The 18,881-nt window shown below is 43.9% G+C and overlaps 1 protein-coding gene across 2 annotated transcripts; it reads right to left on the reverse strand.

The window, feature by feature from the left end:
- Window positions 1–1,985: 1,985 nt before the first annotated feature.
- On the reverse strand, window positions 1,986–11,585 carry LOC310756219 (G-protein coupled receptor 54-like). Of its 2 annotated transcripts, none has more exons than XM_083599923.1 (6): window positions 10,956–11,585; window positions 9,978–10,368; window positions 5,497–5,621; window positions 5,140–5,275; window positions 4,065–4,303; window positions 1,986–2,775 (listed from the first exon to the last, which is right to left on the reverse strand). In XM_083599923.1, exons 2-6 carry the CDS (start codon window positions 10,279–10,281, stop codon window positions 2,410–2,412), a joined length of 1,170 nt encoding a protein of 389 aa, XP_083456049.1. In that variant the 5' UTR covers window positions 10,282–10,368; window positions 10,956–11,585; the 3' UTR covers window positions 1,986–2,409. The 2 variants fall into 2 exon arrangements, with proteins under 2 accessions (XP_083456049.1, XP_083456050.1); XM_083599924.1 differs by lacking the exon at window positions 10,956–11,585 and adding an exon at window positions 10,651–10,933.
- Between the last annotated feature and the right edge of the window lie 7,296 nt (window positions 11,586–18,881).

Raw genomic sequence — 18,881 nt, forward strand, 5'->3', positions numbered from 1 at the left:
GAATCTAATGCACACTCTAAGTAAGTGTGCATAGGATCTTATATTTAACCACTGTGATAACTAACAGTAACAGCTAGTGCCCATTAGAACTGGCAGGACAGAAGGCAGAGAGAGTAATAGTAGGTGGAGCCAGGGCCAATGACCAGTGTAGCGAACCAGTTCTAGTTCTTCCCTCTTCCTCCTCCTTCCTGCTGATTTATACAAGGGGCAACAGGAAGTTGATGAACAGAAACAGATGCACATATATGCACTCACGAAACCCCACATGGATTCTTGCTAGTCTGCAAAAACCATTTCCTTCTCCATAGAACCTGCAGCACAGTAAGGAGGTCGACTAGGGTTGCCATATTTCAAAAAGTAAAAACCAGGACCACCCAAAACGGTTGAGCTTCTTTAAAGGAAAACCCTCATGGCAGCCCTAAGGTTGACTACTTACATCTTAACAAAGTGTTGACAATGGCTACATAAAAGCAGTTTTTCTTTGGGCACCAATGTGCTTAGTTTGGACCTTTTTAAAATGTGCATTCCAGATTAATTGGGTATTAACAGCACAATCCCAGGCATTTTTACTGAGAAGCCTCACTGAGTTCCCACCATAGCTGTCAACCGTCCCTTATTTGGCGGGAAACTCTCTTATCCCAGCGCCGTGTCCCACTGCTGTCCCTTATTGATGATGTCCCTTAAATTTCCCGGGTTTCAAAGGAAGCAGCTCCTCTCCCTCCCTCCCTGCCGGCCAGGGAGGAGGGAGGCTCCAACTGTGTTGCCTGGCTGCCCGGTCCGCCCCCCCTCCGGCCTCCTCTCACCAGCCTCGGCCCCCGGGAGCCCCTTCCTGCTGGGATTGGCGGGAGCCTCGGGCCCTTCCGCCACCATCCTCCTCACGGCCGCCAAACTGAGCATCTCTGCCTGGGGTCTCCCCTCTGCCCCCCGCCGCTCCCACTAGGCCGTACTGTGGCTGCGCCACCGAAGGACCCAGATGAGATGGGCAGCCTGGCGCGGCCTATGAATTGCTGAGGAGCCTTGAGAGGAGAACGAGGGCAACTATAGAGAAAGCAGTTCAGAGAGAGGAGGTGGAGGCGGAGGCGCGGGCAGGTGTTCCAAGGGCTAACCATAGAAAGGGAAAGCGGAGGAAGGACCGCAAGCGCTTCTCCCATAGATTTGTAATGGTAGACTAGCATAGATGGTCTGATCTGTGGGTTTACTTCGGGCGCTATTCCCCCCCCTCCTCCCGCCCCACCTGATGGAACTGAGAGCTGCAGATGGAGCACGAGAGAAAAGATACAGAACTGCAGCAGCATCTTCGTAGCTTGGACTTCGTTTTGCGCGAGAAGTGGCTGCTGCTTGTAGTTATTTAATTGCAGTGTTTCATCAGCTGGTGTCTTGAGCAGCAACCTCTGGAAATGAAGGGCTAAAAACCAGCACTGCTCTCCAAAATTATCTGGTCCCTATTAACTTTGTATTTCAGCTGGTTGACTAAAATCCCTTATTTTGGCTGCTGATCCCTTATTTTCGAGGCTGCTGGTCCCTTATTTTCAAATCTGTAAGTTGACAGCTATGGAAGTTCCCATATAAGCAACAGGACTGCAGCCTGAAACATCGACCAGTAGGTGGCCCTTGAGAACACAGAACAATGTGCAGAATGAACCCACCAGGAGGAGCAATAGCTGTTGATAATGTAATTTTCCAGAACTTCGGGTGAAATTATTGTGGCTACTGCTCACTACAACCTGCCTACGCAACACCTTCTAATGAGAATGACGAGAAGGAACATTTTGTGCTTTTTGACCTCTGGATTATCCCATCTTCATGGCAGGAGAAAGGTGAAACATCTTAAAAGGAGGTTGCTACTATCTAATGTCTGTCTGCAGTGGTATGGACAATGGAACCTATGCTGCTGGCCCTGTGGCAGTGTGGTGTAGTGGCTACAGTGCTGGATGAGTAGAACCTGGGAAACACAGGTTGTAAATGTATTTAAGCCTCGGAGGAAATGCAGTTTGAAAAAGCTTTATTCTTACATTTGAAGGTCCAGGATAAATCCAAGATGGAGCGCCAAACACAAAACCATGTTTTGAAGAAGGCAGAGTACACTCATGTTATCCACTCCACAAACACAAAAGAGAGGCTTGCTTCTGTTAATCTTGTGGCATAGCACTTCGGTTCAGATTCCTGCATCATTTAAGTTAAAACTAAAATCCACAATCAGACCTTCCCCCAAGGCATTATTACTGTGTATCGATGAACTAAAATCCTTAGTGTTCTGGTTATTGTATTGAAATAACCACAAATTTCTCTCTGTGAGACCCTTGATGGCTTACAGGTCATCTTGCTCTACGTCTTTGTCCTTCTTGGCATCCTTTGGCAGTGCAGACCAGGCAGAATCATTCATGACAGAAGCCAGGTCAGGCGAAAGGGTTAAGTTCCCTCCATGACAAATTTCACTTCCGCATTGCGGCAGCCTGAGTGCACGCCATTGTCCGCAACCCGCTGCCGGAACAGGAAGGGGAAAGCCTTCTTGAAGGATTTGCGGAAGCTGTCTCCCATGAAAGCATAGACAATGGGGTTGAGAGACGAGTTGGCATATGACATGCAATTGGCCCACGTCTTGATCTTGTAGGTCTCATAGTTGGCCTGGAAGTGGCGGTAGAAGCCCTGGAAGAGCAAGTAAAGCTGGATAGGACCCCAGCAAATGGTGAACAGCAGCACAATCACCACCACCATCTTGGAAATCTTGGCCCTCATGGCAGCTGAGCGCTCAGACATATGTTGCACCTGCTGGGACTGAACAGAAAAGTCACAGGTGGTCCACCCAGTGTAAGAGAATAGGAAGAGCCCTGGTGGATCACACCAAAGGCCCATCTAAACCCAGCATCCTTTTCTCAGATTCCTATTGGAAGCCTGAAAACAGGACATGCATGTAACAGCACTCTGCCCACACAGCATTATGAGAGAGGGAGATCCACTTTCTCCATGCCATGCATGATTTTATAAATTTCTATCATGCCCCCACCCCGATCATTTTTTTTAACTGAAAAGCCCCCAGTGTTGTAACCTTTCCTCATAAGGGAGATGCTCCAACCCTTTGATCATTTTAGTTGCCCTTTTTGGAAACTTGCTACACGATAAGAGAATAGGGGAGGAATTTGACATCCTGCTCTTCTACTTGTTCCATCACTGAAAACCTTTCGACTTAGCAGGTGGAATGACCCCCCTCTCTCCTCCCCACACGCCTTGTTCCAAGGGTTCTCCCGACCCCCCCTAATCACCACCCACCAAACAGGAGGCCTGGAGGGGAGGCGGGAAAGCCCCATTATGCAAGTGGAATAATAATAATAATAATAATAATAATAATAATAATAATAATATTTATACCCCACCCATCTGGCTGGGTTTTCCCAGCCACTCTGGGAGGCCTTGAACAAAATATTTAAAATACAATAAAAATTAAAAATATAATAAAAATCAGTCCTTGTGCAGGACTTATGTTGACAGGCAGGGCCAGATTAAGACCTTTAGAGGCCCTAAGCACTTAAAAGATTTTGGTGCCCCCATATATATCTAATTCAAAATATAAACATGTGAGCCTTGGTGGACCAAGTGGCAGTTTACCAGATTTTAATTTTGTTATATATTTTGTTGTATATCATTAATCTCTATTATTATTATTATTATTATTATTATTATTATTATTATTATTTATTCTTGCACAGGTATATATGTAATTTTTTCATTTATTGTGGGGGCCATTTTTCCCCCAGCTGCACCATATGGCCCATGGTAAATTCAGCAATGGAATTTTTTTGTCGTGACCCCCCCCCCTTCCCTTGATGCCCTAAGCACATGTGTCTTTTGCGTAATGGTTAATCCAGCCCCGTTGACAGGGCTTGTTAGTTGACTCCTCCCCTAGGTGTTTAGTACTTTGCCTGTCTTTCAGCAGTTTGGTATAGATTTCATAGGCCTCCTTTAGAATAGCGAAATTGAAAATTTGTCTGTGACGTGTATAGGGTGACAGAGTTGTGAAAGCCCAACAAGAAACAGGGTGACCATTCAATTTCTGTCCACCGACTTACCTGGTAATCATGGTCCATGGGTTCCACCACAGGGCGTCCAAGGCGCTTGAGCATAATAGAGTAGCAAAGGCAGATGGTGAGGAGGGGCAGCAGATAGACAGCCAAGAAAGTGTATAGAATGAAGATTCGCTCCTGGCTCTTGCTGGTGAATGCCTCAATACAGTAGGTGCGCAAGCCGTACCAGTAGCCAACCTCAGTGCGATGGTACACAGCCATGGGCAATGAGAGAATGAAGGAACCTAGGGGGTCAAAGACACAGATGTCAGGCTCTTATGCAGCGATGCTCCATCTTGTAACCTGCAGAGATCAAAATAACGTCAGTGAGCAACAGTAAACAAACCAGGCCTTATCTAGATACCATGTGATTAAGGCAGATCCTGTTTTATAGTAAATAGGAGTGGGCCTGTGAAGAAAAGGTGAGACCAGGATTTTGACAGCAACTGAAGTGAACATTAGTGCCAGTGAAGACACTGGAACCACCAATTCTGCTTATAGCCTGCTTATTTCTTAACATACTGCAGGGTGTTAATTAACTTCCCAATGTCATTGTGTTTCTGTTATCAATACTGATTTATAAATGGTTACTGCACCCATCTTACACACATGTGTGCTTTAAAGAAATTATGACAATCTGTATTTTTTGCACCCATTACTCTCTGACCTCACTGTGTATGATTATTCTCTATAAAAGGTTAAAAAAAGAGAAAGGGTAAAGGACTCCTAGACGGTTAAGTATACCCACATGTAAAAATCCCTGCTAGCAGAGGGTTGCATGTTATGCATCTGATGAAGTGGACTGTAGCCCATGAAATTAGCTATTTTGGTCAATTAAGAAGTTGGTATTAGCATCTAAGCAAGTACCAACTTCTTCTTTATTGACCAAAGTAAATACGTACACCAAAGAGTCAATAAAGAAGCTGGTTCTTGCTTAGATTCTGAGTGACAAGCATGATACCAGGAATACCAAACTGGATGGGTTAGGATTTACACTTACCTGGCTCCTCCGTATCAAGCAAGCGCCAGCCCCTTTCTTCCCCATAAATTTGTGTTCATAGACTTTGCTGCCCTCACTCACCAATCCAGATCGCAAAGCTGACTGCCATGGCTACCTGGGGGGTCCGATAACGGAGTGATTGCAGTGGGTACAGTGTGGCGTAGCAGCGGTCCATACTCATCGCCATTAGAGTGATGCACGTAGCCTGCACGGTTACCTGGTGAGAAGAGAAACAACTGGCAAAGGGAGACCATATGATCTGTTCCTACAGACTCCAGCACTCACCTCCACCCCCTTCACGGGAAAGGCACTGTTCCCAAACAGCTGCACACATGTGTATGATATACAGTGCACAGACACTCGCCCTCACTGCAACACACGTAATATCGTAAATCCACTAAAATATCACACATAGATTCTTCCACCATTCAAGCTCACCTGCTGCAAATAGTTGACGAATTTGCACATGAAGTCCCCAAACACCCAGCTGGGGAGGGGATAGAGCGTGGCAGTGAAGGGAACGCAGCACACTAAGAAAATTATGTCAGTGGTAGCCAGGTTTGCTGCAAAAGATACAGAGTCAACATCAGCATGGGACTTAGGCATAATAGGCGTACTAAAGATCACACATGTGTGTGCTTGAATTGGTGTTGGCTGCACTGGGAAGTTCCTGTTACTGCCTCTGTTATTAATAACAATCCAGTCAAACGGGAGACATATAAATAATAAAAAGTTTCTTATTAACGTCATCATCATCACCATTACATACAGGAGCAATGTATAAAAGATTTCTGTTTCCTGAGGCATGTAATGGCTGGAAGATACTGCTCCTGGAAGTCTTAAAATGGTATGGAAGATGGAGCAAGCTTGTTTTCTACTGCTCTTGAGGGTAGGACTTGAGGCAATGGCTTCAAGTTACAAGAAAGGAGATTCCGACTAAACATTCGGAAAAACTATCTGGCAGTAAAAGCTGTTAGGCAGTGGAACAGACTCCCACGAGAGGTGGTGGACTGTCATGGATGCTTTGGCCAAGATTCCTGCATTGCAGAGGGTTGGACTCGATTACCCTTGGGTCCCTTCCAGCTCTATGAAAGTTTCTATCATTTGCTGTGGAGACATGTGGTTGTTTTGAAATGTTTTTACTTATGTTATTCACAATTCCTTTGCTTTGTGGATTACTGCTCCAGGCTCTTTTAGGAAGAATTGTGGCACTTAAAAATGAAACAAACAAACAAATAAATAATATTCTGCTTCATGTTGCTCACTGGATGCTCACTGCATCCAGAATTTTGGAATAGTGACATTTCTGATGGAGCCCCTTGAACACTCCAGAATAAAGAAACATTGAGACCAGGGCTGTTGTTGCTAGTTACTCCTGTGGTATCTTTGCACAGTTCCTGTATAAATCTGCTTCCAGAACTGCAAGTGCAGGTGGTGATGGTGTTTTATTTCCTATCAATAACACTTTAAAATTGAGCAATTTGCACCGATGTATCCCTACACATACCAGGATATTTCAGGATATTTGGTGAGCCAACATGACAGTGATGTGGGAGTGAGGATTGGAATGATCGTTCTGTGATATTTTGGCAGCAGTGGACAGAGCTGTACTGTAATTTTTAAATAACTGTTTTAATAAAATTAACTAGTTAAAAAAAATACTGGGATATTTAATGCACAAAAAATAGGGCTGAGGACTTCCAGGTAACCTGTTTATTGAGCATTCACACTGATTTGTTTGCAGAGAGATTAGACAATGCTGGCTCCTGGGCAGTTAGATGACCTTGCATCAAAGCAAGTGTTATCCCATAACTTTCCCATCACTTTCCTTATTGCAAATAAGTCCAGTCTTTTGGGGAAGCAGATTTGTGGCAAAAGATCACTCAATCATCTTGAACTGTGCAACCTGAAATTGCTAGTACTGTATGTGTCTGAATCCCACCTGAAAAAGTGATAGTGTGAAAGTGCCCTGAGAGCAGGTTGCAGCCAGTTGGATGCAGCTTTTGGTAAAAGAATGTTAGAAAATAGTTTCATTCATGAAAATGGAGAATGGGTTCAGGGTATAATAGGGTAAATCTAGATTAGAAGGAGGAAGACCAATAACAGACCCCAGTAATGACGGAGAATGGGACTGGAAAATAGCCCAGAAGAGGAATAGTATACAACTTCTGTCTAGAGCAGTCACAAAACCAGTTTTGATGAGATACAAGTGTTGGGTTGAAATAAACGACAGACGAGTAGCAAGTGTCATATGGGAGGCATCTCCCGAGCATGTCTCGGGGAGTCCCTTTTATTGAATATTACAGCATTGCCACATGTGTGCTTATTGCTGATTGGTTAACACAAGTACAAAGCAAAGGTTGCATATAGGCATTAATCACCAATAGATTAAAGGCTGGGAAAGGGAGCACAGAACTAGACAGGCATGAAAACCTCCTAATTAAATTATAACTAGTGATTGATATAGCAAGAATTAAACAATTACGTTCCGATAGATGTGATCAACTATGCATTAAGAACAGGTCAGAGTATAATGTTTTCATGAACTCAATGTAAACTGAACATTCTAGGGTGATGAGGGAATGTCTTAGTATTAGAACGGTTTGTGCAGAATCATATGCAGAAGCAAAGCTTAGAAGCAAAACTTCCCATCATGCCACAGTCATGTGCAGAAGCAAAGCTTCCCTTCACACTAATAATGGAAAGCCTTCACAGTAATAATGGAAAGCCTAACAAGGATTATGAGATGGAAAACAAACTAAACTAGACCATGCAAAATACTGACAGTCTTCACACACTAAGGGAAAGCAGAGGGCAGGGTGGTGGATCGTGGTAATCAGACAAAGAAACAAGTTCTGTGCCAAGGACTGTGAGTGGGAATTTCTCATCTAGACTCACCAAGCTATGCTTTGGATGCAGACGCTGACCAGCTTCACACATTATATTGGCTGAATCCCTTGGCTAGCTCAAGGAAATTGAAAATGTGAAACCATGGGGAGCTTCCCTTTATACTGTCCTTGTTGAACAGCTGTAGTATGGCTCATCAGGCAGCAAATTTGCATCTCTGTTTAGCTTTTCAAAATATTTTGAAGATGTTTTATCACTTCTCATCTGCTGCCTTAGGGAGGAAGGGTAGGATATAAATATATAAACGAACTGCTTAAATTAAACTAAAGCTCCAACCCGTGAGTTGTAGATGTTTCTCGGCCAGTTTAAACATTTAAGGAAACTGAGCACAAAAGGGAGGGAAACCTCTTGCTCCCACAATCATAATGTGCATGTTGTACAGTGGTACCTCGGGTTAATTCATTCTGGAGGTCCGTTCTTAACCTGAAACTGTTCTTGACCTGAGGTACCACTTTAGCTAATGCTACCGCTGCGCCACCGCTGCACAATTTCTGTTCTCATCCTGAAGCAAAGTTCTTAACCCGAGGTACTATTTCTGGGTTAGCAGAGTCTGTAACCTGAAGCGTCTGTAACCTGAAGCGTCTGCAACCTGAGGTACCACTGTACTGTGTTCCTGTTGCTGTTGTGTACTGAATTTGCATCTAGCACTGAGATACCTGTGTGTTCTGCCCCCTCCCCTGGTATCTGTTTAATGGGTAAAATGCTTGCTTTTTAAAAGGACAAGCTTATATATCTGGATGGTGAACCTCCAGCCCTCAAACCTAATTAAGCCTGTTACTGGTCCCATGAAGCTGTTTCCCTCAGACTATGCCTGCCTGCTCCAAACCTAGAATTGTATGTGGAGGAAGGTAAGGACACAGTTCAAAAGAAAAATTCAGGTGCTTAAAGTGAGCTCCCGAGGGTTCCTTTGCATGTTTTCTCAGAACAGAGTCCCACTATATTCAACGCTGAACTCAGTGGGACTTACTTCAAAGTAGACACAATAACTGTGGCACGCAATCTAAATATGTTGATAGTACATGGAGAGCTATGAAATTGTGAGAGTTGTTATATCAGGGCACCAAATTTGTATAGTAAATAATGGAAAAAACACATTAAGTAATATACCAATTTGCAGTATTTTCTTTTGGTAAATCAAGATACATCTTGAAGATAAGTTACATCCGCGATTATTTTAAAGTTAGAGCAAGTGTACTGAAGATACCTGATGAGCATAGAGGAGAGTAAGATTCTCTTCCCCTGATAGTAGATAATCACTGGAAGACATCAGAACAAGTTAGATACCAGGAACTGTGCAAGCAGGAGGCTACAGGTCACTATGGACCATAAATGTATTCTTAGAAGCTCTTAGAATTATAAGGTTGGAAGGGACCCTAAGGATCATCCAGTCCATCCCCCTGCAATGCAGGAATATGCAGTTGCCCCGTATGGGGATTGAAATTGAACCTGCAACCTTGGCATTGTCAGCACCATGTTCTAACCAACTAAGATATCCAGCTGGACGAGAATCAGTTTAAAATGAAAATAAAAATTGGGATGGATGGGTATTTTAACCATCTGTCTGCGGAATCAGTAAAATGCAATCAAGACTGAATTGTCTTAGCAGCGGGAGGCTGACCAAAAATAGGTAATACTTTATTTACCACACGGGGGGGGGGGGGGAGAGAAGGCATTTCTGGCAAATTCACTATGAGGTTAGTTTTCAACAGCCTTTCCTGTCCTGTTTATGTTATGGAAGAACTGGCGGTATCATAGGGGAAAGGGCTGTGCATACTGGGGATATGAAATATTCCATTAGCAATCCTGGTTAGGATGGATGGGCACTCTCTGGCATAACAGAAGCCTAAAGTCATGTCTGGGCACTGTGACATGTGGCAGGTTGAAGAAGATCAGAGAGGAGAGTTGGAAGAAGTTTTACACTCCTTCTTCTCCCCCAAGACACCTGTCAGCAGTCAAGGTGGTTGTGGGGCAAGCCTAGAGAACAGGAAAGCAAGCAGGCGGGGTTCACTCACCAATGTAGAAGTTGGTGGCTGTGCGCATCTGGCGGTGCTTGCTGATGACATAGATGACCAGTGAGTTCCCCACCAGACCAAGCAGCATGATGAGGGCATAGAAGACAGGCACAAGCCAGGCATCAGTCAGAAACGGGGGTGAGGTGTCCTCCTCTCCACTGCTGTTGAAGATCCACAGCTGCATCCCAACTGGGAGGGCACCATCTGTGCTGGGCCCAACACTGCTAAGCTCCATCAGCCAGTGCGTGGTGGGTTCTGCTGTCCCGCTGGACCAGGCCTCGGAAGGCAAAAGCTCAGCCTCCATTCCTGGAGTGAAGGGGAGGACCCACAACAACCCTACCTGGGCAGCCTTCCTTCCTAAGCAACTGGGTGGGAAGTCTTACTAATTTCTCTGAAAGGCGAGAGAGAGAGAGAGAGAGAGAGAGAGAGAGAGAGAGAGAGAGAGAGAGAGATATGATGTAGCATGGACTGGAGCAACTACTGATGTCCCAAGGGTGATCAATTTCCTCTTAGCCACAGGAGAGAGGGGTGTGTGACTTGCAAAGTCCTGGCAGAAATAGGGTTGGGTGCCAATTGTAGGGAAAGGAGACAACCCCCGTTAAACGTCAAAGCTTAAGCAGGTCTTTGGGTGGAAGGAAGAAACAATTAAGAAGCTTCCTAAGGTTTCTCCAACCTTTCAGGCTCAGGGGCAGTAGCAAGGTGATGCAGCAATTATTAGAGGCGGGGTTGGCAAAAGAGCATCTTTTGCGCTGGTGGGTTCTCTCTGAGTTGATCCCATTATTCCTGCAATCCTTCTCCTGTGCCAGAACAGAAACCCCCGCACACCCCTACACCCTCATCTGCACCACAGCGTGCTGGCAACTCTCTCTCCTCTCCGTCTTCCCTTTCCACTACGCTGGGGGGTCCTGAGCTCCTTCCTGTGCCAACTCCTTCTTTTCCACCCGCCTCCTTTGGCGCAGCATCCTTCCCGGGACTTACCCTGACCGACGCTGGGCTCTGCACCCAAGGAGAGGCACAGCAAGCAAGCTGAACTTGCCGATGAGGGGAGGAAGAGGCGGCTCTGATTGGCTCCCAAGGATGCAGTCCACAAGTGCGCGGGGGAGGCTTGAAGATGCCCAGTCCGGGACGAAGGGAGCGGCAGGCAAGTGCACAGCAGAAAGGATCCACGCGATGCGTGCAAGTGTTTGGCAGAAATGAAGAAGACCATCCTCTGTCTCACACGCCGGCTCGGCTGCAACCCCTCCCGCAGAGCGGGAAAGCAGAGGCGAAAAGAGAGCGAGGAGATCAAACGTGGACGCTTAGAAACGTGAGTCTGGCGGACGGGAGCACTCCAGAGGTCTCCCTGAAAGTTACTCCGTGAGAACACAGAGGCCACTATTTTCCTGAGATGACCTTGGGTGTTTTCCGTGGTCCTCTTTGTTTTAAATCGAGGAACGAATCACAAGCCTTACTTCTTTCTGCAGAGGTACTGAACTGAACCAACGACTTGCAACGGGTTGATCCTGGGGCTCCCCTCCAACTCTACAATTCTATGAATCCATGACACAAAAAGCTTTCCCGGTTTTCCTGCATATTTTAATTCTTTGACAATTTGAATGGGACTGTGAGTTATTGGGTGGGTGAGTGGGGGGCTGATTTTCCTTTTCAGCATTTCTGAAAACTTTCAGTTAGGGTTGAGCACACTATCCTGCACAATTAAAAAATGAACAAAATCTTTATTTTATTTACAAAAAAACCAAAACCCATAAGTACCTAAAGCTCAAGAAAACCCATTTAAAGAAAAATAAATCCTTGCTGAGTTCCCTGCTCCCTTTTAAATAAATGGCTTGCATTTCAGAAGGTTCAAATCTGGGCATCTCCAAGTGAAAGCACTTCAGCAGTAGGTGATGGGGGAAAAACTTCTTCTGCAGATCCTAGATTTCTGCTGACCAGCCTTCCCTAGTCTGTGGCCCTTCCAATGTTGTGGGACTCAAAGTCCCATCAGTTCCAGACAGCATGGCCAGCAGACAGGGATTATGGGAGTTGCAGTCCAAAACGTCTAGAGGACACCAGGTTGGGGAACGTGGGTGTAGCTAGACAGTACTGAGCTACATGGACAAATGTTGGCTCCTTGCCCAGTAATTGTTTGAAATGGTAGCCTGTGAGTTGGAACCTCTCATTTGCTTAAACAACCAAAACATCTATAGACCAACCTTCAACACCTGCTGTGCTCCCCCCCCCTTATAGTGAATGGGGTTATATAATGAGGGGGATTCTAGGTGCCCCTCCTGCCCCAATCACGACAAGCCTCTGAGGGTAAATCAAGCTTGGAAAAGGTTGGCACCTTCATGGCCTGACACAAATTGAACTTAGGCCTCCACTGTTTGTTTCCAACACTTGATCCGAAGGGATTCTCAAGCTTCTGATACTTGAAGCAAGGTTTGGAGAAGAGCCCTTCCCATAGTACACAGGGAGAGGGTCATCTTCTGTTTTATAATTAGGGCATGGATTTATTATAGGGACCACCTCTGTTTGGGGAACAAGGCAGACCTAAGCAACCAACCTCAGCCAGGTCCTTCAAAGATCACACCCTTTTACATGCATTGTCTCTTACTTTTGCCACTCCACTTATTTTGATAGTCTCATCCCCTCCAAATGAGTATTTGTCCTTCACCCCTGAGGCATCTGCTTTCCAGCCTCTTAACTAATATAAGAGCATTATTTTTCTTTCCCCCACCCCGTCCCTCCACCCCCAATATCTCCAGTTTCTATAAATGAAGAATGAATGAATGAATAACCACCTAGAATAGCAATCGTTCTCAGGAAGAAGCTTATCTTCTCTCTTGAATGCTTCTGAAAGGTATGAGTGGCTTGGCTTCCTGATATAAAAATGTCCAAGTGTTTCTTTATTTGCTTTTCATCCTAAGCCAATTTTACCGAGAGATGACTGTCTCATCTCTTTGGGGGGGCTGCTCAATATTCTCTTCTTCTTCATTTGCTAATAAGCCACAGCACTCTCTCCATCCATTCCCTTCTATGATTTCTTTGGAAGAGCTTTTCATAGGCCTCTTAGTTCCAGTGCCATGGTGACACATGCTGGCATAAAGACCTCAATAAGCAAAGAGGCACTAAGGATGGGAAAGCACACAATGAGGCAGAGCCATATTGGTAATGAAGTATAAGGGCAGAAGAAAGGGTGCTTGAATGAGGAAGGGGAGAGAGTGGAGAAATAACAAAATGGGAGGAAGCCAAGTGCACAGTCCTGTTCTACTCTTGGACCACATTCAGCTCCTGTTCGCTGTGCACTTACTGCATCTCCAATGCTGGGTTTTTAATCCATATTCACACAGCATGATCCAAAATGCATATGTATACTGTACTGTCTCATTTCTCAAACCAGCTTCACGCTGATTGGATTCCTTAAGCTGTTACTAATTTGTTTGTGTAAACAAACAAAAATGAACCTCATACTAATTAAGCTATACTGAACAGCTGGTGGGGAGCGGAAGAGCAGTAAAGCACCTCAGGGGAAAAACAACTGTGCTGCACTGTAAGGCAGCAATGTGAACACACCCTTGGTCTCTGCCTCTCTCCAAAGCTTGCTTATGATGGAGCTTCTCTCTGCCTTCTTCAAGTTATTTTAGAACCAAGGTGTCTAAGCAAATACCTGATGAGTCTACCACAGCTAGTCCTTTTCTTAGTGGCTCATAAGAACTCATGGTGAGAATTCAATTGGCCCATCAAAAGAGCTTGCTTTTGATGGAACTTCTCTTCCTCAGTTCCCCTCAGATTAATTTAGAACCAAGGTGTCAAAGCAAATACCTGCCAAGGACTATTATGGCTGCCACAGCTACCCTTCCAAGAAGCTCAAAGTTGCATACATGATCCATTATTATTTTTAATCTCAAAGCAACCTTGTGAGCTGGATTGTACTGAAAAACAGCAGCTCCCTCAAAAGTTTTGTGGCTGAGTGTCATGAGGACTTGAACCTGGATCTCCCCGGTCCTGTCTGACCCCTCTAGAGACTGCACCACACTGGATTGCCAATGCCTCATGGATTGCTCAATCTCTGGGTCTGTCTGATATCACCTTCAATCTATATCACTGTAAATGATGGCTCAGTCCCCAGACCTGCATGCCAATGTACCTGCTGTGAGATCAGATTCCTGGATATTCTTGAACCTTCCTGCACCTGGGATTAGAGAGCATGTGTCTTGCAAGCTGGCTTGAACAACAGCACCTCTGGTCTGGTCTATGCATAGAACAGAATGAGATAGTCTTCCTGGGCTGAGCTGGGGAGCCTGTGGTCCTCCAGATGTGCTTAGGCTACAATTGATAAATGTGAGTTGAGCTGCCAGGTGGGCATGAGTGATCACAGTCACTTCAACCAGCTGAATGCTATGAGTATGCATTCAACTCATATTCAGAACACACCAATATGACTTGGCCCTATCTCTGATCCAGAGGTGTAGTACAGAGCTCCCTCACAGACCTTTTTGTAAAGTTCTTTGCATCATGATGTAAAGCCAGCAGGATCATTCTCAAGAACACAGACTCTCCCCCAAAGAGAACAGCAGACATCTGAGTCAGAACTAATCAGCAATAAACACATTTACCAAGCTGGCAAATTGGATGATTAGGAAATCAGCAGTCAAACACCAGGCGGGTTAGCAAGCACATCACCTGGCATGACCGTCTCTCTGGACTAAATTCATCTAAAGATAAACTCACAAGGAGCCTTTGTAACCCACAAAAGGCAAATTATTGTGTCCTCTCTGCATCACTGGAGTGACTGAAAACCACTCTGCCAGATAAATATTTTTGTTTGTTTGTTATAAATCTCTTGCCAGCTGAGATATCTATCTCTGACTATGCTATATTTTTCTACAAGAGCCCGGAACCATGAATTCTTGCCATAAAAAATATATTCTCTGGAGGGCAGTGGTGAGGGGGAGTCCTTCAAACTCTGATACTGAAGAGAGGGCATTTCCACAGAGGTTGGCTGAGGCAGCCTTCAGAATCACATGCTGTTTGGCCTGCACAGTCAGTGGTGCCATCAGGACAGAAGTTCAGGGCCTCACTCAGCAGATTGGGAAGGAAAGCCCCCAAATTAGGCAAGACCGACTTACACATTTTGAAGTACGTGAAGTAATACACATTGCCATCTAAAGAAGGGCCCTCATATAAGACTGTGAAGTCCAACATTGCCTAACTTCACCACAGCTTTTTTTTTTAATTATTTAAAGGGAAGAAGGGCTTCCAGAGATTGTAAAGAACAACAAACAAGCGTAGAGCTTGTTTTTGAAAAAGAGCTCTTTCCTTTTTCCTTGAAAAAGAGCTCTTTCCTGTTGGTTAGTCCCAACATTCTAGGCATAAGTTTAAGTCAAAAAGCAGCTTTAAAAAGATAGTAAGTTGCTTTCTAACAATGAGGCATAGTGTGGTGGTTCAATCTGTCATACTTACTCTGAAAACTCACATTGTTATGTGGGAGAATAAAGGTACTTCGTAGTGATGTCATTGACTGGGTTTCTTTTTTTCTTTTTTGTGGGTTTATTCTCCCATATGTCATTGACACAGTAATACAGTGGTACCTCAGGTTACATACGCTTCAGGTTACATACGCTTCAGGTTACAGACTCCGCTAACCCAGAAATAGTGCTTCAGGTTAAGAACTTTGCTTCAGGATGAGAACAGAAATCGTGCTCTGGCAGTGCAGCGGCAGCAGGAGACCCCATTAGCTAAAGTGGTGCTTCAGGTTAAGAACAATTTCAGGTTAAGTACAGACCTCCGGAACGAATTAAGTACTTAACCTGAGGTACCACTGTAATACATTACTGGTAGACTTATATTGGACCATACATACATCATCAGTCCACTTTATTAGCTGTTCTGGATTTCCAATTCTGAAATTAGAGCCAGTGTGGTGTAGTGGTTAGGGTGTTGGACCTGGAAGACCAGGGTTCAAATCCCCACTAAGCCATGAAGCTTGCTGGGTGACCTTCGGCTACTCATAATCTGTCAGCCTAACCAACCTCACTGGATTATTCTGAGGATCAAATGGAGAGGAAGGAGAGCCACATATGCCACCTTGATCTCCTTGGAGGAATGTGCATATTGTATATAAATGCAAAAATAAATGAATAAATAGGCACTCTTGCACAGCAAAAGTGAGGCAAAATTAAACTGAAACACTGGTAGTATTAAAAGGTACAGAATTTCAGTAGGAAGTTACAGAACACACATTTGTTGGAAATGAAGCAGTATGTCCACCCTGAAACTTTTTTTTTTAAATAATATTTATTAAAAGTTTAAAGATTACAGAAAAAAGAAGAAAGAAAAAATGAAAAGTTAAACAAAACAAATTAATACCTTACAATACATAGAAAAAAACAACAAAAAACAATACAGCAAAACAAAAAGAAAAAACAAAAACAATTAAAAGCACACCCATATTTCCATATCTTTGTCTTTCATTTACTTGTTTCATCGACCTCCTCACACCTCCCTTTTTTGTATTCTAATTCAATTAGCTATTTCAGCAAATCCTTTCCATCTTTCTCAATTTTTGTTCTATAATTTATCTTAACACAATCTAACCTTAAATTTTCCACTTTGGCCCATTAACAATCTATTTTTACTTAATTCTTTATAACATTTCTGCTAAAGCCATATAACTTCATTCCAGCATCCTTCTAACATTCATTAATTTTGCAATATTTCTGTAAATAAACTTTAAATTTTTTCCAATCTTCTTCCACCGACTCTTCTCCCTGGTCTCGGATTCTGCCAGTCATTTCCGCCAGTTCCATGTAGTCCATCAACTTCATCTGCCATTCTTCCCGGGTGGGCCACCCTGAAACTTTTGCAGGTACGAACAATATTGAAAGCGAGATTGTGTATAACTGCCCTGATACTGCCATGAGCACAAATCATCACAAATGCACACTTAAAAGGGCGGCTGGAGGCGCCATAGATTACTCCTATGTCTAATTCTTGTCACATCTTGACTCTAACTGCTTCTGCTTCATGTAAAATGGACCATCCATAAAATATGTCACACTTACTAAAGCCTTTTATTTAGCACCCCCTTTACGCCTCTTTGAATTGTTTTGACAAAATCCTTCATTTGTCACAGCTTTGCTGTTTCCTCCTAGCTCTTCAATATATGGCATAGCTTATGGATGATCCCATAAAATGGTGCATATCCTACAACATCACAGGAGATATTGCTAACTTCCTTGCCTTAATCACCCCAGACACTGTCCCCTGAGGCATCTTGGCACTTTCCTTGCTTCAGCCCCATAGCAAAACAGAACATCAGTGCCTTAGAAATAATTCCTGGGTTTTCTGCCTAGGCGTGGAGACAGTGGAATCCTTTTGACATTCTCTGTGCCTGTGAGGCGGCTCTTATAAATAAGGCTGTTTAATTTCAACCTAATAAGAGGTAAGAGTTGAGAAGAGATAACTCATCCTAATTCAAGGAAGCCAAGAGACACAATTACCAAGTCTTATTGTGTAATAAGATAGACTGATGTCCCTGCTCTCGGCTTACGTTGCTGCACACGTCAGCCAGTGAATGGAAAGAGACGGTTGAGTGCTTGGGAGATAATGAATCTCCTGGGACCATTTTGTTCACAGAGAGGCCTGATATCACAAACCCCAGGCATCCTAGGGCCCTACTGGACAAAAGCAGGGCCTTATTTACAGGCAAAGAGCAGCTCTTGCTGATCTCCTAATGCATCCTAGGGATGAAGGAATAGGACAAAAAGAGAGAAGGTCATTGGCCTAGGACTAAAATGTGGTGCTAGATGGATGAATAAGTCGACTCCTTAAATGGGCAGAACCCTAAATTCCAGGGTTAAAATCTAATGACATGAGCACTGTTTGCAGTCAGCACCTTGATGCATTCCCAAATAATTATTGTGAAACAATGTCATTGCAGGCATGTCTAGTCACCATCTGGATGCTGAGATTGCTGCATCCATATCTTCCCACCACACCCATCTTAAGCTGAGCTATTCTCTTGTTTGGGCACAGCTGGTTTTTAGTGTCAGAGAATTAAGATGCTCTGAAGGAAACCTGTCTTGTACCAAGATCTCCCAGGTGGATGTGCAAGGGTGATGACTTAAGCTGGCTCGTGGAAGCTTTACTGACTTACATCTGCACATTAGTTAAAGGGCAGAGTTGCCAGTTCAGCCTTCAGCTTTAGAGTTTTGATATACAGGAACATGGTCCACCCTCATAGGTCGTGCTTCTGGGCTTTGTGTAAGAGTTGTGAATCTATTTGCCCATAACAGACATACCTTTTGTCATTGTAACCACAATGACCAAGGAAGCTAATGAGCAAACTTAGTCAAGGAATGTTGATGCAGTGTGTGTGAATGTCCACCTCTGGATTTAGAGCAAGGGTCTTAAAAGCAGAAATAGGGAAGAATAGAATTCTTCCAAGGAGTTGTGGTTTTCTCCTTTCTGGCAGTCATTAAGCCTTAGACATGAATTTTAAATAAATGAATATTTATCTTTGCTGTAAAAAAAAAAAATCCAAATCTAAAGTGAAACTGAGACTGCGGTCCTTATTGCAGATATTAATATTGCACAGCTTGAAGCAATAGGTTGAATAAAAACTGACTCCTCAGCATAAAAACTGTCCAGACCCAAAACACAAAGTATTTTCAAAGCTTTAACAACAGAACTTGTTCCAAAACATGAAGAAAGAATGAGATATCTGAATAGTTGCATAAAATCATGTGCTTATCCAAGCACAGGTTCAGCTTCTTACAAATATGAAATAACTCCAAACAGACCTAAAATCAAAGGTCTGTCTCTCTCCATAGCCTTAATTACAGTCTTTTTTTTAAAAAAATATTTATTGGGATTTTACAAAAAAATAGAGATTTACAGAATGAAAAAACCACAGAGAAAGGT

The sequence above is a fragment of the Podarcis filfolensis genome (assembly GCF_964270895.1).
Source record: "Podarcis filfolensis genome assembly, chromosome: 2".
In the NCBI taxonomy this organism is placed as follows: domain Eukaryota; kingdom Metazoa; phylum Chordata; class Lepidosauria; order Squamata; family Lacertidae; genus Podarcis; species Podarcis filfolensis.

Bases quoted from the DNA above. Each gene is read 5' to 3' on its own strand.
- LOC310756219 (XM_083599923.1), bottom strand. From the start codon at position 10,281: ATGGAGGCTGAGCTTTTGCCTTCCGAGGCCTGGTCCAGCGGGACAGCA. The intron at 5,622-9,977 runs GTGAGTGAACCC...TATCTTTTGCAG, and splicing joins AGCCACCAACTTCTACATTG to CAAACCTGGCTACCACTGAC. The intron at 5,276-5,496 runs GTGAGCTTGAAT...TCTTCTCACCAG, and splicing joins TCGTCAACTATTTGCAGCAG to GTAACCGTGCAGGCTACGTG.